Here is a 27535-nt window from a genome sequence, read left to right as displayed (position 1 = left end):
TCTGTTGCTGTGCTGCTTATACACATGTGCATGCAAGTTTGTCTGATATTATAAAAGAACGTGTTTATCTCTGGGGTGTTTTCCCTTTCTTTCTGTCTCTGTATGCATGTGCATGATCGTTTCCACCTCTTTCATATCAGTCCTCTTGAGCATATTGTTTTCCTCCCTGACAGACTGTGCCGGCCCCTGGGATTCCCTTTCTACAGCCCACTCTGCCCTGCAGGAAGTGACCCTGGAAGCTCACCTGAATCCATTGCTCTCATCCCATCCATCGTCAGCCCCAGATTCCCCTCATCGGCTCCCTCTAGAGGCCACAGTGTGCATGGCAGACAAAGCTCCAAAGCTGACAGACCACAGCTCCATTAGAGGGGCTGCAGGTGGCAGGTCCACCGAGCAGAAATGCATCATCAGGGGGCAGGGAACCCCTCAGGGGTCGGGAGAGATGGACTGTGGACCGGGCGACAGACAGCTTCGTGCTTTGCCTTCCAAAGCTATTGTGGGAAAGTGCATTGACAGAAGAGAGAGGCAAAGGGAGACTTGCTCCCCCTGCTGTAAGAGAAAGGATCTGCATACACAAGCGTTAAGCACTATCTGGCCCTGGGACCCATTTGCTGGTGTGAATTTGAACGGAGCCTCTCAGGGCAGTGGAGATGGACATATCAGCCTCCAGGAGAGGCTGGTGTCCCGAGGTCTGTTCTCCAGAGAAGATGAGCGGGCCGGTGGCCACATTGGGCTCTACTGCCCCTCCAAAAACGTGGAAGATCCTCCAACAAGGAGTGCTGCTGCCTCCCCGAGGCCCTGGAATGTCCCTGGGTCTGACAAACTGCCTGGCACCCTGAGGTCCTGGACCTCCACAGTAAGCAGGTAGAAGGGATCTTACTGGTTTGGGCCGAGTCACACTGTATGGCTCCTCATTCGGTTCACCACTGGACCTTTCAGAGAACCAGTAGATCTCCCTTGCCGCCTCTGTCTGCCCTGTTTTCATCGCCATCGACTTCTGAGATCATGTTTTATATTTCAGTTGTTGTTACAAGATGATTATTACACCCACCACCTTAAAGACAAAGAAACTTACACAGCTATTGTAACATATGGTCTAAACCTTTGGGGACCCTTTTATGCGACTTCTGATTTTCTGATCACAGATGGAGCAATGACGCCTGACTCTGTGGAGTGGAGCTGTGCTTTCGATACGTACCTTTAAATGCTCGACTGTATCTGGTTCAGACTGTTTAGTGCAGCGTGGGCTCACACAAGGAAGAGAAACATATGTAGAACCAGGAGATTTCTGTTTTCTTGCCCTGTTTTCTCTGCGCAGTGGGATGAACCAGACTACAGGTGTGTCAGATGGAAGCAGTGACACTGAAACTCCTGGAACACACGGCACTGACCCCAACCACAGCCCAGTTAACCTGACATATGTTAAATCGCACATGCCTACCAATATATCTCATACTATAAATGTAAAGATGTGAAAAATATGTACATTTGGTAAACTCAGAAACATACCTATTGGTGTTTTTGAGGCAGTGTTGTAGTTAGACACATTGTTTAAAAAAAACAAACAAACAAAAAAAGAAGCAGGACAGTATTTTAGGATCACTGTTTCCACGGCCTCGTCTAAAAACTACATATCAAAGACTGTGCGAGTCACCACACCCGGACCGCCGAGGCAGGCGGCGTTTGTGTGCATGGATATACACCACCATGTCTTTAGACAGGGACTCGTGTCTTTTAAAGGCAGAAAATCGAGATGTGGAGCAGACCGGTCGGCACTCATGAGACGAAAAGGATTTTTTTTTCCCCACGAAATTGAACAAAATTGAACTTTTGTGTAACTGAAGACAGTTGGCTTAGTAAGAACTCACGATACTCTTCTGAGTTATGTACACAACTTGATCACAGTCAACCATGCAGTCATTGTGCAGAATTATAAGCTGTGTTGTATTCATTTTAATGATCAAAAGGAAAAATTTGTCCAGTCTCTATTTCCCATTTCTATGCCTTTAACTGTGCTAAGTGTACCACATCACTGTGGGAGAGGGGCATCGGTGCGGGGAAGAGGAGGCCGATGGTTATGAGGTGGGGCAGAGTGCCTTACTCGAACTAATGCAGAGCTGTTGCCGTTGTGAAGTATTTTGGGAACTGAATGCAAAACAGATATCAGCGACCATGCACACACGTCAGCAAACCGCTGAGTTTCGTCGGACGCCAAGCAGTATATATCTTGATGCACTCGGCTGTATAGCTTGTCAGTGTCAATGATTGCCCTTTGTCCCCTTGTGTTTTAAAGGGGATAACATGTAGCCTGTAGCATCACATCCTCTTCTTAGAGTCGTCTGGGAGTGTAGAGCTGTGAACGTCTATGGAGACAGGGCTGTATCAAAGAGGACCACGGTTTCCGTGTTTCAGCTTAACGTTAAGTTTGTATTCTTGCCCGCAAATGTCACATCTGTGAAACATACATGCATTTAAATATGACGTCACTGTCCTCCTGCATTTCTCCATTTCGATGTCATCCATTTCTCTCAGCGGGATGTGTGCTCTTTATTAAAACTTTATCACTTAAGCTTTTGAGTACTGGAGGACCAGATTAATTAAAAAAAATAAAAAAAGATTGCGACTGTTTGACTGAATGCAACATGATGGTACATCCAAGCTGTGCTCGTAAGCTGCTGGGAAAGCCAGGCACCTGCAGACTGGGATACTAGTAGGACTTTGTGCATTGAGAGTTATCGGGCCTGATCCTGATTCGCGGTGGATTCTGACTGAGCTGTGTGTTCTGTGATTAAAATGGTTGTGGAAAGACGCAGTAGGCTGTAGAAACGTGTTTGCCGTATGTACAAATGTCAAAGTTAGGAAACGCTGAAAGAATACGTCATCCAGCCCTCTGTCTCCATCCAGGCCGCCCCCACCCCCACCCCTTGCCTGCTGTGACCGATTTTTGTATGAAGAAACAAAAAAAAATCTGCTTATCAGAACCTGTGAAGGATGGCACGCTCATAAACCCCCACTGAGATCAAGTATAACTGTGTAGTGTTAATTGTGTACTATTCACCTTGTACAGCTGTATTCCTACAAATATGGTTTACTGTATCATTGATACTGTAGTTTCAAAGACGTGAACAACTATTTTTATGAAATGCGACAGTACTGATATATTACATTTTGCTAAAAAACAAAACTTGTTTACTGAAAGATATTCTGAAATACTGTCAAATAAACTCTTGACATGGTGTAAAATATTCTTTTCTACAGGTTCTTGCTTGTAAAATTGGGACAAGAGAAAATAATGGATCAGTTTATTCATCAATGTATAAATAATCGACAGTTTGGGTTACCAAGTATTCGTTTACCCAAACAAAACAGCAAATATTCACTGCAGTTTAAGCATCGCTGTTGAGGAGTACTAGGTGAGGGCTAGTTTTTTTAGGTTCAGCAGATAACAAGATGGTGTATCGGTCAGGATACAGGAAGGAGGACAAGAGGCTTCCACTTTGCTGGATGGTCACCGCCAGCTGTTTTATTGCCACCTAGATGGTCAGTGTTGCCAGCAGTTTCCGGTCATGAACTTAACACTTGGAGCATCACCGTGAAGGATGGCAACCAGGAACACAGCTTGATGAGGTAAAACAGACCTAACACGGAAAGACCATCTCCCCTCCTGGAGTAGGAGCGCGGTACCCCAAACTTCTGCCTACGTCATTTCCCGCAACTCCACCCCACACAATATTGCAGAGCAAAGACATAAAATCTCAGAGCCTTTTATACAATCACTTTCAGCCATTTTTTTTTATTGCTAAATTGTGTGTGCCGTTTATTTAAAAGAGCAACCAGCAATCACAACACCGCTGGCTCTGAGACTTTCAGCACTTCCAGCCATAGACGGGTCAGATTGTAGCAGGATGTACAACACAGTTAAATGCAGACAGTGAACTTAAAACTTATTTTCCCACATCAGTTTCCTATTTAACTAATGTCACCAACAAACACTCTTATACTTTTCACACAATTCCACTTTAAAAGGGACACACATCCATCCATCAACGCTTCTCTGGTGGAGCCAATCCCAGCTGCCATCGGGTGATAGGCGGGGTATACCACAGACAGATCACCAGGCTATTGCAGGGCTAATAGTTACGTCCATTCGCGCTCACATATACACCTACGGCCCATTTAGAATCCCTGCTTAACCAAACCTGCATGTCCCTGGACACTGGGAGGAAATCACAGGGAAAAGATCCAGGCTCAGCTCAGTTAGCAGATGGATTTAAACCCAGAACCCCAATACCCGTGCACACGTTTCTCCCTTTTTGCATGTGATGAGATGCATTTTAGACCGGGGCACTGAGAAGTTGTTCCATGTCCCTGACAGGTTTAAGTATAACATTCACTTCCGTAAAAAGGCTGAAGTATGAGGAAGGGGCCCCACAGCAGAGGGAAGTGAAAATGTGTTGGCCTGCAGGTATCTTTGCAGTAAATCTAATCAATTCTACAACATTTATCTAAGAATTTCTGCTTTCCATCTCTCCAGTGATGCTGACACGTGACAAGTGGAGGTACTGACTACAGTCTTTCATAAGTAGATGAATCACTGCTTCTGGTTTGTGGAATTACACAGTTAAAACAGATACAAATGCACATTTTTAACAAAAAGGGGAACATTTTATAATAAAACTTGTAAACATCTCCCCAGCATGTCATTGCTGTCTGTGGGTAAGGCCAAGATTGTGAGCATCTGCTGTTACTCAGTGTAGTTTTCAGCAGGAAGCTGAGTTTCACTGCTTTCCTGCGCTGGCAGGTCATCCTTCTGAGGAAGGAGAAAATAAGAAATTAGTACCACTAAAAAAAGAACTAAATTGCTCTTGTACTTGTTTTACTTCTGCGTTAACTTACAGGTTTGTAGATTCCCATTTGGAAACGACAGCAAACTACATCAACCAAGAATCCCACCAAGCCATGGATCATACCTGCCGGGAGAGAAAAACTTTAAATACTGATGTTCATGTTCAGGGTTTAGATGAGGTGAAGGCAGCTTGGTCTAAGTTGTTACCTGCTGCTTTTATGCAGTGGCTACATCTGTGAATAATGCATAAAGTTTTTCTCTTCATCCAGGTGGATTAACAGGATTCATTTAAGAATGATGGTTCACAAACAGAGTCACAGGATCCTCCAGGGTTTAGTCTTGGCAGGAACACCATGTTTGGGATTACAACATTCAGGTACTTCTGCTGTTAAGCTGAAGGTTTCTATGAGAATACTTGGATCTACTTTGTTAAATTACATGCAAAGGTCTCACATCCTGTTTTACTGGTTAAAGGGTCACTCTAAAGCTTTTTGTTATAATAGCCAAAGTATCAATGAGATCAGCCTGTGTACAAATGATTCCTTCAGACTTTACTGAACTGTTTCTGTTCTGCTCTTGACCCTGTACGATATCAGTGAGATCTTAGACACAGAAACTCCACCCACCTGCTCTTTAATCTCTCTGGAGAGGCTGTGAGGTGCAGCCAATTAAAAAAAAATGGCTTAAAACTGGATAAGGGAGCTAAAACCACTTAACACAAGTCGACAACATGAGAGGTTCCACAATAAGATAAATAAGTATTCATTTGTACTGTGAATCGTGCAAAGCTAAAGTATAAAAGTCTATACATGAGCATAATAAGAGCACTTTATGATGGGAATTTGTTAGTATGGTTCGTGCATTATAGCATGATTTAATTAGTTAACTTGCAAGGAGCTGCTGTCATGAAATGCTTGTAAGCAGCTCTGACATTCAAAATCTATTTTCAAAGTTTTAAAGGTTAGTGTATCTTTTGACTTTCCTCCCATAAAGATGTGACGACCTCCCCTGTACCCTTGATGACGAGTTTTGACACGTCAGTATACGTAAATAATGTCGTGGTTTGACGATCATTAGAATAACTTCCAGGTTTTTCCAAGGGTAGCTGCATAAACAGCACCGCAGTAACCTCTTATCCACATGCAGTGATTTTGTTCTATAAGCAGGCTGAAATATGACCAAAACAACTCAGGTCAGAAAAGAGCTTCAAGGGTTACTCCTGTTAGGCTTTCAAGGGGTAAAGGGTTAAAGCTGTTGCTGCTGCTTGATGCCTCCTTGTTCTGAACAAACAATCACTGTGACCTCCAAGTTGGTTTTCAGTCAGGAGAGCAATCTGAAAATGTTACTGCAGCACACTCTTAATGCAGACGGCACTCAAACAGCATGAGCACGTTAGCTACCTGTGGTGGAGAAAATGCCTCCGATGATGCCGCAGAGTCTGACGAGGAACTGCCACAGAGGCATGTGCTGCTCAGTGACTTTGACCATTAGTGAGCTGATATCATATTTCATAAAGATCCCTGAGACTCCGTGGCTGCCTGCAGCATGGTTTATCACACGTTCCTGTGGGACAGCCAAAGGCATACAAATGCTTTCAGTACAATGATACACTATCTACTCCCCAGCCAAAACAGTACAAGCCCAGACCTACCCGCTCAGTGACAGAGTACTGATGCGTGTCTGCAGACACTTTGTAGGTGTTCAGTTTGGTTGGCACAATGGTGATGAAGTACTGAAACATGTGGTTAGCTGGAAAGAAGCATCAAGAACGATCAGTGGAAATAAAAGTTTATCAGAGCACTTTAATAACAAGTAATTCAACAACATCTGAAACACCAACTTACAATCAATAGCAATTTTCTCTGTGCCGTCCAGAGGGCTGATCATTCCAGGAAGTGGCTCTCCGAAGGACAGGTGGTCAATCCGGTGAGAGAAGTTGTAAGCTGTAACAAATACAAAACAATAAATAATCTTTATAACATATAAAACAGTTTAATTTCCATCTGTTGCTGCCATTTGGTGTCAGAAAGTCTGCAAACCTACAGTCATGGCTGACGAGGGCGGCTAAATGGGCGTGACCTCGAGGATGCGGGATGGACCTGTAAGTGGATGAAAAGGTCAGCGTTAACTTTATATGTAAATCAATGACATGAAAACAGCCAAAATATCCCATGCTAGTGATCTAATTTGCAAACAGAGCAGCACAGAGGTGAGCAGAGGTTAGAGCACGGGTATCAAGGCCCCGACTCCAGCCCTTGATAATAAGATGGGAGCAAAACCAACTTCTGTGGGGAAATTTGTATTTGATAATCAATGTGCAAAACTATAAGCTTGCAGAGAGCAATGTCACCTTTCCATATAGCGGTAGAAGCAAGTCATTTCAGTCTCTGTGTGATTCCCCTCCTCATAGCCACTGATGTCAATGCAACTTTCCGTCTCTCTTGATGGAAATGTGTTGAAATAGTTTTACAAAAGCGACTGGGATTCATCCCACATCAGCATAAAGAAGTACTGAACAGCAGAGCTGTGCGATAATCAAATTTTAATTTTAGCTTTCAGATTATTAAACCAAGATAACAAAAATCATTACTGTTCCATATTCTATTCATTTATAATTACCACTCCACAAAAGGCCAGATCCACTGCCTACAATCAATTACTTCATTCAGTTAAATTATAATTAAAGTTGGTGGAAATCCCCTTCACTGAAAAAACAAAACAAACTTCTACTGTTTTTCTGTCTTTGTTTTGTAATTGTGTTATAATTTGTGTTGATTTTTGCCAATCCTACTAGACATGTCTTGCATGCAGCTCAATAATCCAAGTGAGGAACTCCCAGAAAGTTAATTCTGTTCATTTAGATTTTCATCAGGCGAAGAGACTTGGATAAGTGACGAAACAGCATCCAGATGAACAGAATCAACTTTTTGGCAGCCTTACTAGACAGTCCGGACTGTGGTGACTGACACGTGGAGTCCAAAGACGATGCGCGCTCACATTAGGGCCATGCAGGAAGCAGTACCTGCTATGATTGTTTCTGTACAGTGGGAGGACGTTTACAGTCTATGGTTCAAAATAAAAAACTGTGTTAAATAATACATCGTTTTGAGTGTTACCTACTTGCCAACAGTAATGTGGAAATTTCCTGCCACCTTGTTGACATAGAGATGTCCATGGATCCTGCAGGCACTCAGGGAAGCGGTGCTGTCCTCACTGCGGGGGGAAACTTAAGCAATCAGCGTAATCGCACTTTCATGCACCTCCCAACAAAACACAGATAATCCTGAGGGTCCTTTACCTTTTCGTCTGAGCAGGAGGAGCTCCTTTTATTGCAGCCTTGAAGATGACATCCTGCAGAGCGTGCTCCACTCTCAGACGTTCCTGGATGTGCAGAAGAGTCCTGACAGGCAGGGACAGAAATATTAGGACAAAAAAGACTCACTTGGGATAACAATTAACTTTTTTTTTTCAAATTACATCAACAAATGTGAGGATGCAAACTTTGTCTTAATTATTAGTAAAGCTTCAGTGAGTTAAAGATCTATGCAGCCTAACATTCGCGTGATTTAGTGTTACTAGATTATAGATCATAATACCCAAGTACTAAATGTGAATAAATCACTTACATGTGCCATATTCTTTGCTGTGGTGGGAGCTCAAAGTTGACCTAAATTGTAAAAAAACAAAAACAAAAAAACAAACAAACAACTGTTGGACATGCCAGAGATTACATTTTCATTGTTCACTGCATGATAAAATCACAAACCCACCGGTTCATATTGTAATCCATCAGAGGCAACCATGGTCTCTGCCAGATCGAGGACATCTGCTCCTATATCTGCATCCAGTCAAGCACGGAAGTTAAAAACCTTTTCCTGCCCTAAACACACACACAAATACACCTGTATCTACTTACATTGGCATCTCATGGCCACTGTAATGTCCACATTTATCCTGAGTTTACTGTTGGTGAAGAACAGGTGCAGTTAGGACACAGCTGAGAGGTTTTTGAGGGCGGTGATGGCATGAACCTGTTTAGCTTTTACCTGCTGAAGTCTCTGTCCACCTCGTATTCGTACTTCATCCATGTGTGTCTGTACACAAAGAACTCCAACAAGGCGAGGACAGCCATGAAAGTGAATGCTATCAGAGACACTGGAGAGAGTTTGAAATGGGATTAGACTGAACTCTCCTCTCAGATTAGCTACAGCTAAAAAATGTGCAGTCTGTACCTGTCCCACCGCTGGTTGTGGACTCCACGTAGCTTTCAGGAACTTTAGGAAAAGCGTCTAACTCCTTCATCAGAGTCAGAGCCTTCTTCTTCGTCAGCCTCCTCATCTTGGGACCTGCGGCGGAGCTTAAACTCCAGGTGACTCCCACATGAAGTGGATGTTTTCGGGTTTGATGTGTTTAAAGCGACGACAGCTGAGGTCTAAGTTAGTTTGCTGACGTTGGTCATGACAGCTACCGGGCTAGCGTATAGCATTAGCTAGCTAACTAGCCGAACAACTGGATTAATGCTAAATTAAATGCCCCCCAAAAAAGGAATTATATACAGCTAAAGAGCTTGTGTTTACGATGACACAGCAAGAAATATACAATTACAAAAGAAGCTACCCCGGTATAAGTGTGTTATGGAGTATCTGCATTGTCGTTTGACCCGCATTGTCAACACAGAAAAACAGCACTCTTTTGGCCCTAGCGCCCGCTAGTGGTTAAGAGGGGAGTCCGCCTGCATTTCTTCCTGTTTAGTCCTGGTATTCTGCTGCTGCCACAAATCACCTGAGTCACTCCACCCTGTCTGGACTCTCTTCACTATTTCACTTACACACTGTTCGTTGCTTTGAATGGTTGACACCATGTATTTATTTCTGCTCCGTGCAGCTTCACTGTTACACCTGCCTTTTGCTTGTATCTACTTTCATTCATCCACTGCAAACCTCCACCTCTCCAGGATCTTTTTCACCTGCTCACTACTCTCACAACTTAATTTGTCAGTGTGTTCATCTGCACTGCAAACAAGAAGGAGCTCAGAGACGTTATGAGACGGTTGCTGTGTGACATTTCATTTTTTTGTGAGAATTATTTAGCAATAACTACTAAAGAGCAGCTCCTACACAGTGTTTAGGTGTTGTGCCACTCTAGTGCCAGGCTAATTATGTGATTATTACATGATTATTACAAGACCCCCAATTGTGGATTACATAGCATCAGTCCTTCTCACCATGGGTGAAAGTGAATGTCTAGATTATCTGCAGTTATTAAAAGGGTCTAACTGATCTTTTTAATATTATTCATGTTGTGCTGTAGGAGCTTGCACCTAAAGTATCCTTTTAACCTGCAGCTGCGGATTAGGAGGCCTCCAACTTTCTCCAGTGTTATTGACTTTTGTTGTACTATTGTTTTATATTTTGAATTCAAATTGTTATTTTCTATTGACTTGAAAAATACAAATCTTCATTTTGTAAGATAAAGATGAAGTAAACAATTGTCATATATATATATGTATATGTATATATATATGTCTTTCTGTGTGGAGTTTGCATGTTCTCCCCGTGTTTGCGTGGGTTCACTCCGGGTACTCCGGCTTCCTCCCACCGTCCAAAGACATGCAGCTTGTGGGGATAGGTTAATTGGAAAATCCAAATTGCCATTAGGTGTGAATGTGCGAGTGAATGTGAGCGCGAATGGTTGTCTGTCCCTGTGTGTTGGCCCTGCGACAGACTGGCGACCTGTCCAGGGTGTACCCCGCCTCTCGCCCTATGACAGCTGGGATAGGCTCCAGCGCCCCCCGCGACCCTGAAAAGGATAAGCAGAAGCGAATGGATGGATGGATGGATATATACATATACATATGTATATACATATACACACACACATACATACATATTCTAACATGGACAAAGATCCATTTTAAAAAGACACCATTACAATTCTCAATGGTGAAATTAGCATCAAGAGATTCGTTGTTATTAACATGTGAGAAGTTTAGTATACAAACTGAGCTTTGTTAATGAGGGCTCATACACTGTTCAGCAGAAAAATGCAATTTTATTCAAGTGTAAAATTGCAACAACTAGAACTCTCCAGCGCTTCCATTACCGTATACCATTACTTATTTTAGCTTTAGCATCTTTGCTTTTCAAATTAATATTGTTATGTAGCAGTATAAAAAAATAAATATATTTAGTTTTACACTTTTAAACCAAATGATATCTGTAACTAGCAGTCGGACACACTCATGAAGGTGCTGATAAACATATTTCCTGGTTTTATGGGAAATAAATTATATATAGGGTTAACAGGAGACTGCTGAATAACAATGCTGCAACAAGTGCAATAAACATTTGCAAAAACTAACTACCAATATTCAGAGTGAGACTAGATTTTGTATCTGTTATTTATGTTGACATGATGAGAACTTCTTCGTACACACAGGCTTTTGCTCAGGTTTGCTGTATAGTTATACACATACAGATATACAGTGGTGTATTATACAAGTTCAAGTATTTTCTGCATTATTGTGGTGCTATGCTAGCACAACACAATTATGTATGGCAAAAAAAAAAAAAAAGCATGTTTCTCATTGACAGTGCAAAGCCACCTCAAAACATCAAACAAACAAATGACCGCAAACATTACAGTGGCAAGTGCACATGCAATTATACAACAAGTCTTCCTGAAAAAAAAAAGTTTAAAGTGACCCCATTAACTGTTCGCTATTCTGCAGGGACTGAGTCAGGACCCTCGTCCTGCAGGACAGCTGTCTCTAGGAAGTCAGAGGTGGGCGTGTCAGGTGGCTCCTGAGAGAGCTCTTCCGAGCATCTGCTCACAGTGGGCGAGATCACATCTGGACTTGTGTCACATGACTCTGTGCTCTGCTCTGAGGTGGCTGTGGTAGTAGTTGTGGCAATGCTTGGAGGAACTGGGTCAAATTCATCGTCATCTTCCTCAGAAATGGGCGACTCATGGATGTCTGTCAGGAAAAATACATTGTTTAAAAAATTCAATTTACAGTGCTGCGAAAACATATTTAGCTTCTTCCTGATTTCTTAGTTATTTGCATATTTGTTACACATGTTTAAGATCATTAAGCAAATTTTAATATTAGACCAAGATAATCCGACTAAGTACAAAATGCATGTTTGCCATCTAAACCTCATCTAAACCTACCTGGTCCTGTGTGAATAAATAAACCTGATAAACGTATAAACTGTTACCCTTGGCAGCAAGAACTACAGTCAAGTGCTCTGTTAGTTTTACACCAAATAAAAAGGGACTGCAACCTTTTAAGTTTAACTTAAGTCTCATCAATCCTCAGATTATTTTCTTGATGTAAATATTTTTGTGAGAGAAGATGATTTGGTGTTTTCTTTTGGGTCAGCAGTGGTTTTAGCCTTGGAACTCTCCCATAGATGCCATTTTTCTCTAGTCACTTTCTTATTGTTGATTCATGAACACTGACTATAACTGATCTCAAATGTTGTCCTGGGGCCTTCTCTGATCTGCTGAATGAGTCGTTGATTTACTCTCAAGTAATTTTTGTAGGCCACCCTCTCCTGGGAAGGTTCACCATCGTTTTCTCCATTTGCAGATTTTGGTTCTCTTTGTGGTTCGCAGGAAATGGTTTGGTAACCTGAAATATCAGTCAACTGTGTTTCTCAGCTGTTTCTTTATATTGTGGCATGAGCTGCCGTTTTTTGAGATCTTTAAGCTTACCTCACTTTGTCAGGTTTAGTAATTTACTGATTCAACAATTCCAGCAGTAATCAGGCCACTAGTGAGGCTAATGAAAGTGAACTTAATCACAGTTGATTCAAGTTTCAAGGGGTGGGGAGGGGGTAATTAAATATCCACAGAGAGCCAGGTGAGATCGGATGACTTTTCCCCCCCAATAAATGAAATCATCATTTAAAAACTGCATTTTGTATTTATTCTGATTATATTTGTGTAATATTACCATTTACTTGATAATCTGAAACATGCAAGTGTGAAATATGAAAAAAAAGAAGAAGAAAGAAATCAAGTTGTGATGAATAGAAATTAAACAACTCACTGCTGAAAGCTTCTGGATACTGCTTAGCTATCTTTCCTTTTAGTGTTCTGGAGAGGCAGAGAAAGCCTGTGATTAAAGGTGTATTTTTTGTTTTTGCATGGTGGGAGTAGTAGACACTAACCTGATCCTTCTAAAGATGCTGTCCAGATCTTTCTTCATCTCCACAAGAGTGCGAGTGTGGAGTAGGAAACGCTCGTTCATCTGCTGCAGGCGTACATTAGACAGCCCATTAAAGTTGATCAGCATTTCATTGGTTTTCTCAAAACGGTCGAGCCTGTTTTCACAACAGTTAACCAGAGAAACAGAAATCTTAATCTCAGACACAAATGAAACGACCCCAAACAGCAGACATAGTTTATATTTCATGGCACCACTGGGCCCAGTCCGGTACTCACATGTGTCTCTGAGCCTGGATGATGGCGTTAACATCCTCAGAGTTGACCATGCTCAGCATCCGATTGCAGAACACGTCAGATGCCGTGTGCTCCACCATGATGACGAGCAAGCCGAAAAAACTGCAATTGGAAACATTTATTCATAACTGCATGAGCCAAAATATCCAGAAATGTAAGCACAGGCATTTAATCAACGAGAAAGAAATAAGCTAGATTTGTAAACGCTAATTAAATCAGAGACAGTCAATTCCAGCTGTGAATTGTTTATTCACCGCATGCTGTGCCGGTGTTTAACTGCCCTCCAGCTCCCTGTTAGCACCCCAAACCAACCACCGCAAGGTTAGTACGCTAGCTACCGAGCCGTAATAATAATAAATGGAACTACAAAGTTTACATTACTTACCTGAGCTCGGACGATGCTATCTGTAGAGTTTGGACGACTACGCAGCAGATTAAGACTATATTTGACACCTGGCTGTGAAACAAAAACAACCCACTTCCATATGTTTTTCAAGTTCCTGTCACGAGACCAACGCTTCCGGTCTAAGGTTTTGTTTGTTTATTTTCGTTGTTGTTTTTTCATTAGTTTTCGTTAATAAGCTGTTTATATTCACTTATATATTTTTCAGTGAATTAAAATTAAATCGATATGTTTAATTCTACTGAGCCACGTCATTGTGTTTTATTTCGTTTTTACGCGCCATTCTTCCGCAATTTTATTTGTTTTTTCCCTACTGAGCTAATATGATTCCAGACAATTTCTTCTGTTTAACTGAGATCATTCTTGACTTTAGTGAAATGTCTTCTTTTGTCATTATAATGTTATTTTATTGAGCTGCTGTTCTTTATTTAAGGTACTTTCTGACAGTGTTTTGTTTTGGTCGCTGCAGAAGAGAAAGTTCTGCAAGTCATGGTCGGAAGCTTCAGTGACAATGAAATACACGACATATTTTGAGACCTGTCCGGGATATATCCCGCCTCTCGCCCGGTGACAGTTAGGATAGGCTGCAGCACAACTATGCGAGGAAAAACGAATGCATGCATGGAATATATTTCGAGTGTATATGACCTTTTCTGTTTAAGCCTTACAGTGAACTTGAAGAGCAGCAACATAATTAGCCTCATGTACATTTGAACTGCTATGTTTCTCTCTCTTAAAAAAAAATAGTGTAATAGTGTAATAGAACTGCTTTTGCTTCAGAACTGCTTCTTTGTGGCATAGATTCAGCAAGGTGCTCCAATCAGTTCTGAGATATTTTGGTTCAGATTGACATTATGGCATCACACAATTTCTGCAGATTTGCCAGCTGCAGATCCATGATGTGAATCTCCTGTTCTACCACATCCCAAAGATTTACTAGATCGTGATCTGATGCATGTGGAGGTCATTTGAGTACAATGAACTCTTTGTCATACTCAAGAAACCAGTCAAAGATCATTTGAATTTTGTGACTTGGTTTTGTGACATATCCTGTGGAAATCAGCCATTAGATGTGTACACTGTGGTCATAAAGCAATGGACAGGTTTGGCAGCAATACCTGTGACGGCTGTGGTATTTAAACAGCACTCAATTGGTGCTAAGGGGCTCAAAGTGTGTTAAGGAAATAGTCACCACAACACCAGCAGCCTGAATCTTTCATACAAGGCAGAATGGGTTCATGCTGTTTATACCAAATTCTGACCTTACCATTCTCCACCATTACCACTGCAGCAAAACTAGAGCAACATTTTTTTCAAACTTTCTACTATCAAGTTTTGGTGAGCCTCTGCAAATAGGCTGTTCTTAGCTGACAGGAGTGGCACACGTTGAGGTCTTCTGCTGCTGTGGCCCATCTGCTTTGGTGGTCAACATGTTATGCACTCAGAGATGCTCTACTGCATACTTTAATAGTAACGATGAGTGGTTATTTGAGTCACTGTTGCTTCCTATCAGCTCAAGGCAGTCTGACATTTTCACTCACTGGCTATTCTCTTTTTAAGATCATTATCTGTAAACCCTAGAGATGTTTGTGCGGTAAAAACCCAGCAGATCAGCTGAAATGTTCACACTGATACGTAACATGGTGGGAAATGTGCTACATTTGCAATCTGGCTTGCTGATTAGAGATTTGCCTCAGTTAGACAGGTGTATATGTATAATGTAATTATGACATGCACTCCCATATTTAGAAGATAACGTCCCTCTTTCTCTCCCTTTCCGTCTTACACCAATAAATTCAGTCACTCCATACATCCAGAAAGCTCACAAAATTACTTTTTATTAAGGGAAAAGTAAAAAAAAAAAGTACATGATGTATAAAAAATACAAAACCATTTTGTCTAACTTGTAAGTTAAGTAAATGCATAGCAACAATACATGCAAATCTAGAGTTATGTATCCTACTATTGTATCCTACTATTCTGTGACATTTTTAAGCTACAAGGTAAAAAGGGAGAAGTACAGTTTGGTTGCAATCTATCAGCTGTTTCAGTCTACATGATAAAAATCCAAAGTGATGATACAGAATAAGTTAGGTTGCACGCAACTCAACCGATGAGCAAATAAATATTTAACAACATTTCACAAATATTGACAACCATTAATTGAATGCAATGTTAACCAAAGCCTGCGTGAGAATAACATTCGACTTCTGATGAATAAAACCGTACTATGAGTAAGCTAAAGATGAAAAGAATTCACTTCTCTAAGTAAGGATACAAATAAATATGAAATAAATAAATAATGAAACCTATATAAAGAGTCATATGACTCATCCAACCCCTTATGTACATAACACACCCGCTGCTCCTGACTACAACATCACATGTATGAAATTTCATATTAGTGTTATTTTTAAAACATACATATAAATGACCTCGGACAAGCACAAGTGTCCATAGAAAACCTGCATTGATTCGACATTGGGTGAATTTCAATGTGCTTTGGCTTTCATTTGATAAATAAAGTAATATTAGGCAATATATCACAACACATTTGTGGTATATAAGAGGCAATGGCATAGAATTTTAGCTTGTATAAAGTCTTTTACCGTATACTGACCTGGGAATGATGGAAATCACTGATATTGATATTGCTAAAATGACTGATAGACCGATTTTTGTGTTTTGCTGTTGTATTGTGTGGTATTATTATGCAAAGACACTTTTATTTGTATTTTTTTTTTACATATAAAAATAAGTTAAAACTTCAGAAAAATGGATCCAAAAAAATAAAAGTAAGATTTACAATTTTTTATAAGGCCATGCAATTTTTAGAATACTCATACATCAGATCAGTCGGTCTTTTGGATGAGTGGGCTTGCCATTCATGCAAAAATGCACTGTGTGTGTTGCTGAGGCCACAATAAATATTTGTACTGTCCCTTTTTGTTCCTTAATACCAATGCAGATTTAACACTAGCGCTGTCTGTAACACATAATTAAGGCTGGTGTATTTGCTGTTGAAGCTGTGAATAGGCCTTATTCAAATGGGACCCATACGTATTTACACACAGAAACGCTAATCCAGTCTAAAAACCACAAACTCTTTGTTAGGAGGGGATGTTGTCGTGAGCAGACAGAAAAACAGAGGGTTACTGTACAGGTCTGTGCTCCATCAGTGTACAGTGTCATTCATTCCAAAACGGGAGATATCCACCATTTAAAAAAAAAAACCCCAAACAAACTCAGATATCAACTCTGAACAAAGAAACCAAAATTAATTAACCCCATTATATTAGTCATCTTAACATATATGCTTATAAAACATCTTCACTGAGATGGGTTCAGCTGTGTTTGTGAGCTTTAAGTAGCACCTTTTTTTCTGTAAATAAGTGGATGTATTGCGTTTTGGAATAAAATCTGATAAAAATGTACCAGCAAAGTGGAGCTCCAGCATTTCAAAGTAGATCAATTACACCGAGTATGATGGTCCATCGTCGGGATGGCAAAAATATTAAATACAAAGTAAAGACAGACAACGGAGAAACACAACAGTCCATAAGTTATCATTTAAATGCAATCAACAATCCTCATTATGGAGAAAGGATTTTTCAGCTGCTTTGTAACTGAAGGCAATCTGAGGCCACTTTTTTCTATAAGTGCTTGAGAGGAAAAAACAGCACCTCAAGATTTCTTCAGAGATGTGTGTGTGTGTGGGGGGGTGACTTTACCATCCTTCCTCCCCCACCACCTCACTCCTGACTGGTGGCGATGCAACATGCAGCTGAGCAGACTCTGCACTTTCACCACAAGTTGCCATCTCCTTCACTTCCTCTCCCATCTGGGATTTTTCCACACACACCCGACCTTCCTCTGCCTCCACCTCTTCTTCCTCGTCCTCCTCGTCCTCTTCCTCCTCCTCCTGCTGCTGTTGTTGCTTCTGCTGCTGTTGTTGTTGTTGTTGTCGTTTGTTGCGGCAGCACGGTTTGAACAGGTGGGGGTCGATGAGCACCTCCCCAAAGCGCCCCTTGTAGATTATTCCACAGCACACCTTTTGCCTGCACAGAGCATGAAATGAGACAGAAAGCATTATGGCTCTGTGTGTTTACTGTTATTTAATTGCATTAAAATGCATTCAGCGTTGAATCTGGGTTATCCTGGATTAGCATGGCACTTCATGTGTTAAAGGTAGTATTGAGTATTTGACAGAAATGAATGCATTTTCCTGTTGTTTCTCTGTCTGACAAACAAAAAGATGTGCATTAGGCTTAATATATAAAACATCAGGCACCACAAAAAATGCTCTAAGAAAAACGAAATTTTTAAAAATGTATTGAAAAACAAGTCAAAGATCAAAAGTCAGTTATTAAATCTATTTTAAAAATGCAACATTTTAGGTTTTTTTTGTAAAATATATTTTCATGCTTTGACAGATTACTGGTCTCAAGCAAGTTTCAAAATCTCCACAAACTTTGCCAATAAAACATTACAGATTGTCTGGAAGGTAAAAGTAAACTCAAATCCTAAATACATTTATAACAAACCTGGAAAATTGTCACTAAAAATAAATGCAACTATTAGTTAATGACCCAAAACGAACAAACAAAAATTATTTACATACAGTAATAAGCAAGTAACAGTTAGTAATATTAAGCTAAATACATAAAGAAATCCCTTTAATGTCACTGTAATCCAGCAGGGTGGGGCATCGGTGGGAGTTTCACCTGTATATGTAAAGCAGGCGAAGGCTTGAAGGTTTATATACAGTTAAACCACTTGTAGTAGATTATTCTAAAAATTACGCCTGTAGATTAAAGAAGTGCTTCACTGTCCGCCTTACCTCTTCCAGTATGTTAGGTCCAGAAATGAGAAAACGGGGGAGCGGCTGGATCCTGGGCTGAGCTCTGTGTCGGACCCCTCGTCTGACAGGTTGCTGTAGCTGGGAGACTGAGCAGGGGAGGCACTGGAGGTGGTGCTGTGGGCATCTGAGTCTAGAGGACAGAATAGGACAAATAATATATATATATGTATATTTTTTTTAAAACCTGAAAAAACCTGAATGAAGTAACAGGAGTGCTACTACAATCCATTAACCCAGTACGCCTGGAAAGGAAAGGTAAATTAAAACTGAAACGTTGTGGTACAAACAGATGTGTGCTGGTGTATTTTTAATGTCCCGATCCCACAGAAATAAACACCTTTCCAAACCTACCTTTTTTTAGCCATTATTTTGTCATGACTTTACCATTTTCCTCAAATATACATCATAATTACTTACTGTGTCTTTTCAGCTCTTTCTGAAGCCTGTTGATCTGGCTTGGCCGTGCTTTCTTGGAGATGGACTTTATTTTCTTGGGCCTGGAAGTTAACTTTAAGCTGGGACCTCCTCTGGCATCAACAACCTGGATGAGGGACAGGAAACCGGACGAATTTGTATAATTTGGGTTTTATCATCACCATAAAGTGATAGGCCGGTCATGCTGTCAGCACTGAAACTCACATGGTTCCAGTTCTTCTTGGTTCCCACAGGGAGTTTTTTCCACCGTTTCACAAGGAGCACGCAGGCATTACAGATTTCTCCAGACCGGCTTTCGCTCAGTCTGGAAGACAATTTCAGTTTGTGATGAGGAGGAAAAAATGGAAAATCTTTAGCATCAATATGACGTGCACAGCCTAAAAACCATGACAGGTATGGTTTGCCTGCAGACCCCGCACATGCTCAGGTGTATCTCTTACCCAAAGCAACTCCTGAAGTCTTTCTCATAGCGCTTGCTGTCTGTGAAACGAGAGCTTGACGACTTTGCACGGCAGATGCAGCAGCCGTCCAAACTCCTGTACATTTTAGGCTTGTGAAAGCCAAACATCTGCATTCAGGGGAGAAAAAAGGGGGGTTAAATGTTTACATATGATCAGTGTGCACCGAGTGTTTACTGCTGCAGCAGCAGGAGGAGGTGGGGGTGGAGGAGAATACTCCCTTCACCCCTACATTTGCAGTGCAGGTCAGAGGTGAAGCACAAATTTCAGTTAAGTCTGCAGTGAGCGGACAAAAATGTGTTTAATCGCCAACAATGTTCACGGAAAGCAGTTTTGCTGGAGCATCTCTCCGCTTTGACCCACATGGAAGGAGAGACAGAGTGGGGGAAGTAGGTCAACAGTCAGACAGCGTGTCAGACAGATAATGTCACCATGCTGCGCTCACGGGATTCACGCTTCGTTTTGGAAACCCAAAATAAGATTTAGGCACGCAATCAGTGCGAGCCTCCGGGCCGCACAAGATGCGTTATTCGTCACGAGGTCGAAAGACAAACTGCAAAATGTGTACCGCGTTACTAGAGAAATGCCAGTAAAATATTATACATCACTGCGTCCGGGGGAAATTACTCGAAATGTAATAAGCGTGCACAGGAATTATGATTTATGTTGCTAGGCAAAATTTAATCTCTACGGCACATGTAGACCTGAACTGCGGCAAAAACTGTGAGCCGCGCCCCCCAGACTGGGCTTTTTTTTTCCTCTTGCCATCAGTCCTCGGGGTCTTCTGACAGTGCGGTGCCATAGAGAGTAAAAAAGAGCAGGAAAATGGCGAAGAACTCTCACTCTGCATGATTAAATCAGATACTAGATATTGGGCATTTCTGTGGAGAGGTCAGTTTAAAAAGCAACACAAGCCGACATGAAGTAAGTTGCATTGAGAAAGGAATACCAACTCTGGCACTTATTCTAACCTGTGACACAGCTAATATATTAACTGTGGGAAAAAAATGGGCTATACCTTAATTTATAAACGATTTCACGTGGTATAGTTCCTATATAACAACAGAAGAGATTCAATAGCACTTTACTGTTGCGCAGTTTTATTTGTAGTGAAGTGCAAACATTGTTTTTCTATACTAAAGTCCTTTTAAACAAGACGTGCACCTAACTTGCACTTCGAAAGCTAAGAAAGCAGCATTCATTCAAAAAAGAAAATGTAACCAAGCAATTTAAATAATAAAACTAAATAATAAAGGGTAGAAACTAATTTGTTTCTACCCTTCGCGTGCCTCATCTGTAAATTACAGACGATCTCTGCAGCAAAATACAGTACGTGACGCAACTCAACATGGCAACACACTTCAAAGGCGGAGGCAATGTGGCGAAGGGGGTGTGATGCGATTTTCCGCAAAAACTGCAACATTTAAAACAAACGCTAAAAAGAAAGAAAAACCACCAAAAGCTGCCGAACTCGCACGAATAACACCCTCGCCTTTCAGAATAAAAGAAGACACCGAGCAATGTCCTCTTTTTCATCGAGAGAAAAGTGCAAGTCGCCAATTTTCACCGCCCACTCCGCCAGCGAGGAAGCATGGCATGCCACACGACCTGCTTCATGCGCACCCATTTTATGATGACCATCCTCCGCTTCCACGATGCCGAGTTTATACCTCAACTTTATGCTAAGGGATAAACTCGGACTAATGTGTTTCGAGAGCACAAAAAATAACAAATAAAATCGGCGGGCTTGGTGTTAAAGGGGAGCTGCTCTGAAATAAATGTGTAATTTGATCTTTACTCTTTGTTATTCCAGAGCCGCGTCACTGCAACAATCCACAATCGGCTACATGTGCGGCAAGTTCAAAGCGGCGGCTCTCGGAAAGTCGCTTTTCTCTCCGGTTTCTCCCACAAACCACATTTTTTATCCAGCTTGGCTTTCCTGCTTTGGTTGGGGATTACTTTGCGCTCGCGGGAGCGGTTTTGTTGACAGCGGTGGCCGCGTGCTGAGACGCATCTCCGCTCCGGGTGGGCGTGAGAGGTTCAACTTGGCTTGTCTAGCAGACAGAAAATGTGCGGCACACTGCATCCACGCTTGTCTTCTTCTGTACAAGAACACATTTGCAGCCCAGACGCTCACATTAACCCACTTTACCACGTTTACATTACCGATAAATTGTCGCCGAAATGCGCCGAGCCAACCCATAATAATAACAGCAGGAGCACGAGCACCAGCAGCCATCCCCCCCCTGCTCCTCTTCGTGCCCGCACGTGAAAGCCCCTTCAAACGCATTTTAAACGCACATTTGCGCTTTTCCCGCTTTCCTCCCACTTTGCCCGGTTAGTTTCGTTGTTTCTAAGGTGACCTACAAATACCGCTGACCACCAAGTCGGGTCCGCGCAGCAGGCCTTAAAAATAAAAAAAAGAGCAATTGTTCGTGAGACATCTCGAAGCTTGTTTCTGAATTACGGCCCTGAAAAGCGCGGCGAACACTTTTAAAAGGCTTTTTAAAGACGAGGCCAGACGAACACAGACAATCGTTACCTTTCTGCGAGTTGTGTGGAGCTGATCCAAAGTAATAACAGTCCGAATACCGCGTCGTTACGCTGTGACTTATGAACATCTACCCTCATCGGTAACCCGCTCTCTTGTTGATGTCTGCGCTTGTGGACGGGACTAGAGTTGTGGACTATTGTGCGCATGCGTGGTATCCACACCTCCATTTCAGAGTAGAGACGAGGGCTTTTTTTTTTCTTTTTCTTCAATCAAACTATTTACATAAACGACGTATGACGTATGCGTGCGTCTGCATTCTACTGGCCTTATAAGGATGGGAACATTGCGCGGGAACAGGGGGCTCGGCCCCGGTTGCTATGGCACATTGGAGAATGTAAGCAAGGGGGCGGCGCCTGTTGTTTTACTACAGGACGCCAGATGGCTCGTCTGGAGGCCTACGGTTTTTCAGGGGGCTTGGCGTCTTGGACGGCAACGGGGCTTTTTGTTGATTTGAACGGATCAGATTAGTAGTAAATAAAAGGTGGGTGAACGTAAGTCTCCATCCAGTGATCAGTTTAAGGCTAACAGCAATGCAGAAATTAAAAAATATATATATATATTAGCGCCTTGAGTATTTAAAAAAATAAAAAATAAAAAAAAAAAATCACAGTTGTATTTTTGTTTTTACATTTATCAAGTTTATAAGAGCAAGATTCTTCATCAGCATCAGTGTAATAGTAGTAAAGTCAACCTTTTAATAGCTGGCAATCATTTTAATCCAAGAGTCTCATCAGATATTTCAGATAAGCGTCACAAAAAACATCAACAAATGGCACTTATTTCAATTTTAACTTTAATCTTGACCACACACTTCATAAATAACAGTTCATTATTTATTGCTTTCTCTAATCTGTATTTAAAGGAGAAAAGAGGCTTGGTCATCATAGGTTACATAGTGCTTGCGGGATAGTGCAGGAGACAGCATTTTTCATAATTCCTCAACTGTTTAATTGGATGCAACATCAACATAATACCTAGCGGTTTTGAGAACATGTACTCTATTCATTGTCTGATTTTTTTCCCCTCTCTCCCTCTCTCCCTTTTTTTGCAGACAATTGAGCTTAAAAACAAAACAGCATGACTACTGTCCACACGAGAGAGTGTGTCTGGAGTGGGATCCATTGTTGTTACGCAGACACAAACAAGATGCCTTTGTAGAGGAAAAAAATATGTCACAAATTCAGTACACCAACAACAAATAGGAACATGGGATGGAGGGATGAAACAATCCTATCAAAGATCTGATGAAGCAAAATATTTACAATCAGAGAGAAGTGAAGGGGGGGGGGGGCTTTCTGACAAAATGACAAGGACTATTTAAACTGACACAACTAGGACACCAGTTTGGTTCCAGTGTTTTACCAACTGAGGATTTCGTGAGCACAACTCTGCGTCACATGTGACCCCAAACTGAAATAAACAATGAGAAACAGGCCAGACATTACGCAGTATAATAATAGCATAATATATCTATATATATATATAAATTTAACATTATAGAGGGGTAGAATAATTTGTTTTGACTATATTTGCTAAAATATCAAATGAAATCAAAAATAATTATGGTAATAATAGTAATAACAATAAGGCCTGAGAACTGACGTTTGAGAATACAACACCAAAAGACATAAAAAACAAAAAAAACAAACATATTCTGGCCATGCATGTGCTTAGTTTAAAATTCAAGTGCAAACAACACAGCAGTAGGACAGGTATGGTTATCCTAGTGTTAGGTACAGTATAAATGACGTGAGCAGGGAAAATATTGACTGTAGATGTGAGTTTATTAATGACCCTCCAGTTCTCCTCGAGGAAACAGAACTTCACAGTGTAAACAAGCACAGGACTATTTCCTGAAGCAATCAGAGTATATAAGACATGTACATCAGTGAACAAGGCAATATGTTTGGTGCTTGAGTTGCCAGCGGTTTCGTCTAGCTCACTGTCCATTTTGCTGATCGTGATGATATGACAGAGTCACATTTCGCCAAATGTCCGAATGTACCTCCCTTCCCCACTCTTGGGAAGATGAATATCTGAATCTGTCAGCGTAGCTGCTAAACTCAGAGGTCAGAGGTCAACTCCTTTAACCAGTGCTGTCTCCAGAGTGATGGCGAAATCATTTAGTGTGTGCAGCATGCGAGAGAGGGAGTGTACAGCAGCACGGTCCCGCAGCAGAGCACCGTCCTCGTATGTCCGAGCTGTGAGGGGACAGTCTGCCAGCAGGGGGAGCCACAGAGAGAGAAGCCGGTCCCTGCCAAGAAGAGAACACCGATGGTCAATAACGGGGTCATAAATAAAGTTTGTAGAACGTGATGAAACTTTCAAGCACTGCAAGGTCAATTTTATTCAGGGCGTCAACTATGATTCTTAAACTTTAATAATATTCTTGAGCTACTATACTGTTATCATTGCAACCTGCTATGATGTATGGTTTGAAGGTGGTAGCACAAACGGGAAACAAATGGAGGTGGAGCTGAAGATACTAAGATCTTCAATGGGAGTGACTCAGACAGACAAGATTAAAAATGAGTGCATCTGAAGGACAGCTCAGTTTAAGCAGTTTGAAGACAAAGTTAAGAGGCCAGATGATTTAGACATGTCCACAGGAGGGACAGTGGATATGTGGAAGAAAGGACAATAAATTTGGAGATGCCAGGGAAGAAAAAAAAAAGAGGAAGACCACAGAGAAGATTCATGTATGTAGTGAAGGAGGACATGCAGATGGTTGGTGTGACAGAGGAGGATGCTAGGGAGAGGGTGAGATGGATACAGATGATCTGGCCAAAAGCAGAAGAAGAAGACGACGACCACTTAAATTATTCTGCTTTATATAAAAGAATAGAAAAGAAAATAACCTTCCTGCCTGTGATTGCTTTAACAACATCTTCCACCTGAGGAACGAGGGTGTCTTGCAAAATGTTTTCTTACAACATCAATGCAGATTTCAAAGGGAGTTTCAAAATCTGCTCACCTAATTCCCAGACAGACAAACAGCTGGAATTTGCCCTCTTTTCCAATATTTCTAGGAGAGGCGTTGATGGCACTGACGTAGTGGCACAGCAGGTCGCAGGGCGGGCCCTTTGTCAGTGTTGATCCGTGCAGGTCACCCATCTGATCAGCAGTCTCCATGGAAGCCACGGCCTTTTCTGTGGGAAAGCATTGGTGGCCCTTTTTAGTTTAGTTTGCAACTTGAGATGCAGATTAACTCCCCACTAGATCAAGACAGGAAATAGACGTCACCTCTTTGATTTACACTTACCCACAAAGTCCCAAACGAACACATTCCTCTGAAAAAGTCGGTTGGATTTGAGACCATGGAGGAGGAACTTCTCCAAGCAAAGCACCAGACCTCCTTCACCACATAGCAAGACTGTCAGGTTTCCCCTCTGGGGTGATAGGAATGGGAGCAGAGAGTTAATAGACCTACTTCAAACAAAAGCTCATGTTACTGTTTATAACAGTCTCATATTTGTTAAAGTAAACAGAACGTATGCATGTACATTAAAGCTTGTGTACTAAAGACGTTATTAAAATGAATTAGAAGCCTTTTATAGCCAAACTCAAGTGATGCATCAGGTCTCTGCTGTGCTCTTAACGGAGATGAGAAAGGCTAGCCTGATACACAAGAGAAACAAATGAGGCCCGCGCTGGAGAGGCTGGGGTAATGAACCATGTTATAGATAAAAATAACACAGCGGGAGGCTGACAGTTGCTGCAAATATTCTCCTGTCTGCATTAACTATTTTGTCACCCTTTCAGCTTAGTGAGCCGGCAAGTAAAACGAATATAGCACTTGTCTCACACACGCATACACACACCTCTTGTTCAGGTTTGTGGAAATGCTTCACAAGGTTATTTACCGCCTCCCTCATGTCCTCTTGTACTTCAACAAACAGCATCCCTGAGAAGATGAATGAAGTGCAGTTAGCAACAGGAACACAAGGATGAATAATGAAACTAAGAGGGGAACAGAAAGGTGATCCAGGAGCAGAATCATCTGCTCGTTCAACAAGTAGGTCAACTATTGTGCTAAAGAATGTGTTCTTTGTCAGGACGTACTGCTACGGCTGCCAAGTGATCCGAGGACTGTCCGCACACTCTGAGAAGGAGAGGCCAGCTCCGGAGGAGGTGTCCCTGTCAACCTTCCAGCATCCTCCTCCGCACCAGGTGACACCAGCTGACCAATGAGGACTCTTTCCAAGCTGCCGTCCCCCACGCCTTTACCAAGCCATCGGCCGCAAGGGAACCTTCCAAGAAACAAAGACGGAGCGTTACATTGTATTCAAGATTTTAAAAACGAATAAAGACTACATAAAAAAAAAATAAAATGAAGGATTTGGCTGAAGGGAGAGCCTTCTATTATCTGCTACGGTTTTGTGTTTTAACTTGAGGCAGTCATTAGGGTCAAAACGAAAAAAAAAACCCAACAACATATTATAGATAATGTAACTTCAGCTATCAAAGTGGTTTGAAAATTCAAATTCACAGAGTCTTTTTCCTCTGCATAAAACAGCTACATACTTTCTGCATCAGCTTTTCTAAGCAACCTTTGGGTTAAAGTGTTTAGAGATTTCAGACATCAGATTTTGCACAGCTGGATCATCTAGCCTTTATTATATTTTTAACACACTATCAGCCTGTGAGCTGATGTTCATAAACATAGTATCAAATGCTGTGCGAGGTCAAACGCAGCTTTCAACGACCGAAGAATATCAGAGGACGAATCTTACTTGTAGGTGTGCCCTGTAATCTCATTGTACACCATCACACAGTCAATGAGACACTTGGCCAGCAGGCCCGAGTTCTCCTGTCCCAGCTGCAGAGTGCTCAGCCTGCCCAGGTTCTTGCACTGAAATCAAAACCACAAATCACAGTAAGAGTAGCTCTCTGTGTTTGTGTCTCCATCGGCTGTGATGTTACAACAGAGGGATGAATACCAACCTGGAAAAAAATTTCTTGTGTATTCTTTGGGATCTGTCTAACTCCAGAATCGCCCAACTCTCCTGACACACACACCCAAGGATCAACTGTTGCCATGGCGATGCTCAGCTTCTTCATGGGTATTATAACAACACGATATGGAATACCTAGAGAGACACGCAAAATCACGTTTTATGCATTTGTCCCTCTTTTTTTATCCACTGCCCAACTCTTCTTGCAATATATTTTGGCATTAGGTTTCATGTTTTCTCTTTGATGTCTGGAGGGAGGGTCTTTTTGCAGGGACACTTTTAATCCGTGTTAATAAGGAGGAAGTTAGTGTGGTTGTCGTAATAAACAGCACAAAAGAAAAATTTTTCTGCTGTTCAAGCTCGCACGACTTACAGACTGAGGTGAAGACGCGTGTAAAGCAGAGGTAGTCCACGGTGTTGAGAGAGAGCAGGTGGAACAAAAACTGCTCCCTTTCTTCCTCGCAGAGCAGGAATGCATGAGGTTTGTACAGCTGCCTGTCAGGGGCCCAAGAGAGAACAATATCAGTGATACTGCAAACTAAATTAATAAAAAA

General features: G+C 41.6%; 5 protein-coding genes across 11 annotated transcripts in view; 1 reads left to right on the top strand and 4 right to left on the bottom strand.

Moving 5' to 3' along the window:
• Window positions 1–3245, top strand: part of LOC102302058 (membrane-associated guanylate kinase, WW and PDZ domain-containing protein 2) — a 101784-nt gene extending 98539 nt beyond the window's left edge. For 3 of the 4 annotated variants that reach the window (XM_005934185.3, XM_014337433.2, XM_014337434.2), the window contains exon 22: window positions 174–3245. In XM_005934185.3, coding sequence (XP_005934247.1) covers window positions 174–868 — 695 coding nt within the window. In that variant the 3' untranslated portion in view covers window positions 869–3245. The remainder of the gene's footprint in view (window positions 1–173) is intronic. The other variant, XM_014337438.2, reaches the window with a different exon arrangement.
• A 523-nt stretch (window positions 3246–3768) lies between these two features.
• On the bottom strand, window positions 3769–9550 carry LOC102301556 (endoplasmic reticulum-Golgi intermediate compartment protein 2). Its single transcript, XM_005934183.3, has 13 exons — window positions 9079–9550; window positions 8893–9001; window positions 8763–8809; window positions 8617–8684; window positions 8473–8513; window positions 8145–8246; window positions 7967–8059; window positions 6890–6945; window positions 6691–6789; window positions 6498–6595; window positions 6247–6409; window positions 4897–4970; window positions 3769–4810 (listed from the first exon to the last, which is right to left on the bottom strand). The coding sequence occupies exons 1-13, from the start codon at window positions 9182–9184 to the stop codon at window positions 4745–4747; spliced, it is 1122 nt and encodes a 373-aa protein (XP_005934245.1). The 5' UTR covers window positions 9185–9550; the 3' UTR covers window positions 3769–4744.
• A 1327-nt stretch (window positions 9551–10877) lies between these two features.
• kxd1 (KxDL motif containing 1) lies at window positions 10878–13844 on the bottom strand. Its single transcript, XM_005934182.3, has 5 exons — window positions 13701–13844; window positions 13298–13417; window positions 13024–13176; window positions 12903–12949; window positions 10878–11822 (listed from the first exon to the last, which is right to left on the bottom strand). The coding sequence occupies exons 2-5, from the start codon at window positions 13393–13395 to the stop codon at window positions 11566–11568; spliced, it is 555 nt and encodes a 184-aa protein (XP_005934244.1). The 5' UTR covers window positions 13396–13417; window positions 13701–13844; the 3' UTR covers window positions 10878–11565.
• Window positions 13845–17144: 3300 nt separating this feature from the next.
• sinhcaf (SIN3-HDAC complex associated factor) lies at window positions 17145–22177 on the bottom strand. Of its 2 annotated transcripts, XM_014337431.2 has the most exons (7): window positions 22015–22177; window positions 19455–19582; window positions 19219–19318; window positions 18997–19120; window positions 18559–18709; window positions 17689–17776; window positions 17372–17657 (listed from the first exon to the last, which is right to left on the bottom strand). In XM_014337431.2, exons 2-7 carry the CDS (start codon window positions 19580–19582, stop codon window positions 17544–17546), a joined length of 705 nt encoding a protein of 234 aa, XP_014192917.1. In that variant the 5' UTR covers window positions 22015–22177; the 3' UTR covers window positions 17372–17543. The 2 variants fall into 2 exon arrangements, with proteins under 2 accessions (XP_005934243.1, XP_014192917.1); XM_005934181.3 differs by having other exon boundaries at window positions 17145–17776; window positions 22015–22174.
• Window positions 22178–22801: 624 nt separating this feature from the next.
• The window catches only part of LOC102300433 (DENN domain-containing protein 5B), a 17749-nt gene continuing 13015 nt past the window's right edge, over window positions 22802–27535 (bottom strand). For all 3 annotated transcript variants that reach the window (XM_005934180.3, XM_005934179.3, XM_014337430.2), the window contains 5 exons: window positions 26089–26276; window positions 25848–25930; window positions 25289–25415; window positions 25001–25175; window positions 22802–24280 (listed from right to left, as the gene is read on the bottom strand). In XM_005934180.3, coding sequence (XP_005934242.1) covers window positions 24097–24280; window positions 25001–25175; window positions 25289–25415; window positions 25848–25930; window positions 26089–26276 — 757 coding nt within the window. In that variant the 3' untranslated portion in view covers window positions 22802–24096. The remainder of the gene's footprint in view (window positions 24281–25000; window positions 25176–25288; window positions 25416–25847; window positions 25931–26088; window positions 26277–27535) is intronic.

The sequence above is a fragment of the Haplochromis burtoni genome, unplaced genomic scaffold, assembly GCF_018398535.1.
Source record: "Haplochromis burtoni strain Fernald_Lab_line unplaced genomic scaffold, NCSU_Asbu1 Contig_179, whole genome shotgun sequence".
NCBI classification, from domain to species: domain Eukaryota; kingdom Metazoa; phylum Chordata; class Actinopteri; order Cichliformes; family Cichlidae; genus Haplochromis; species Haplochromis burtoni.
Note: the sequence above shows the minus strand (reverse complement) of the source record. Positions and strands in the feature narration are given on the sequence as shown.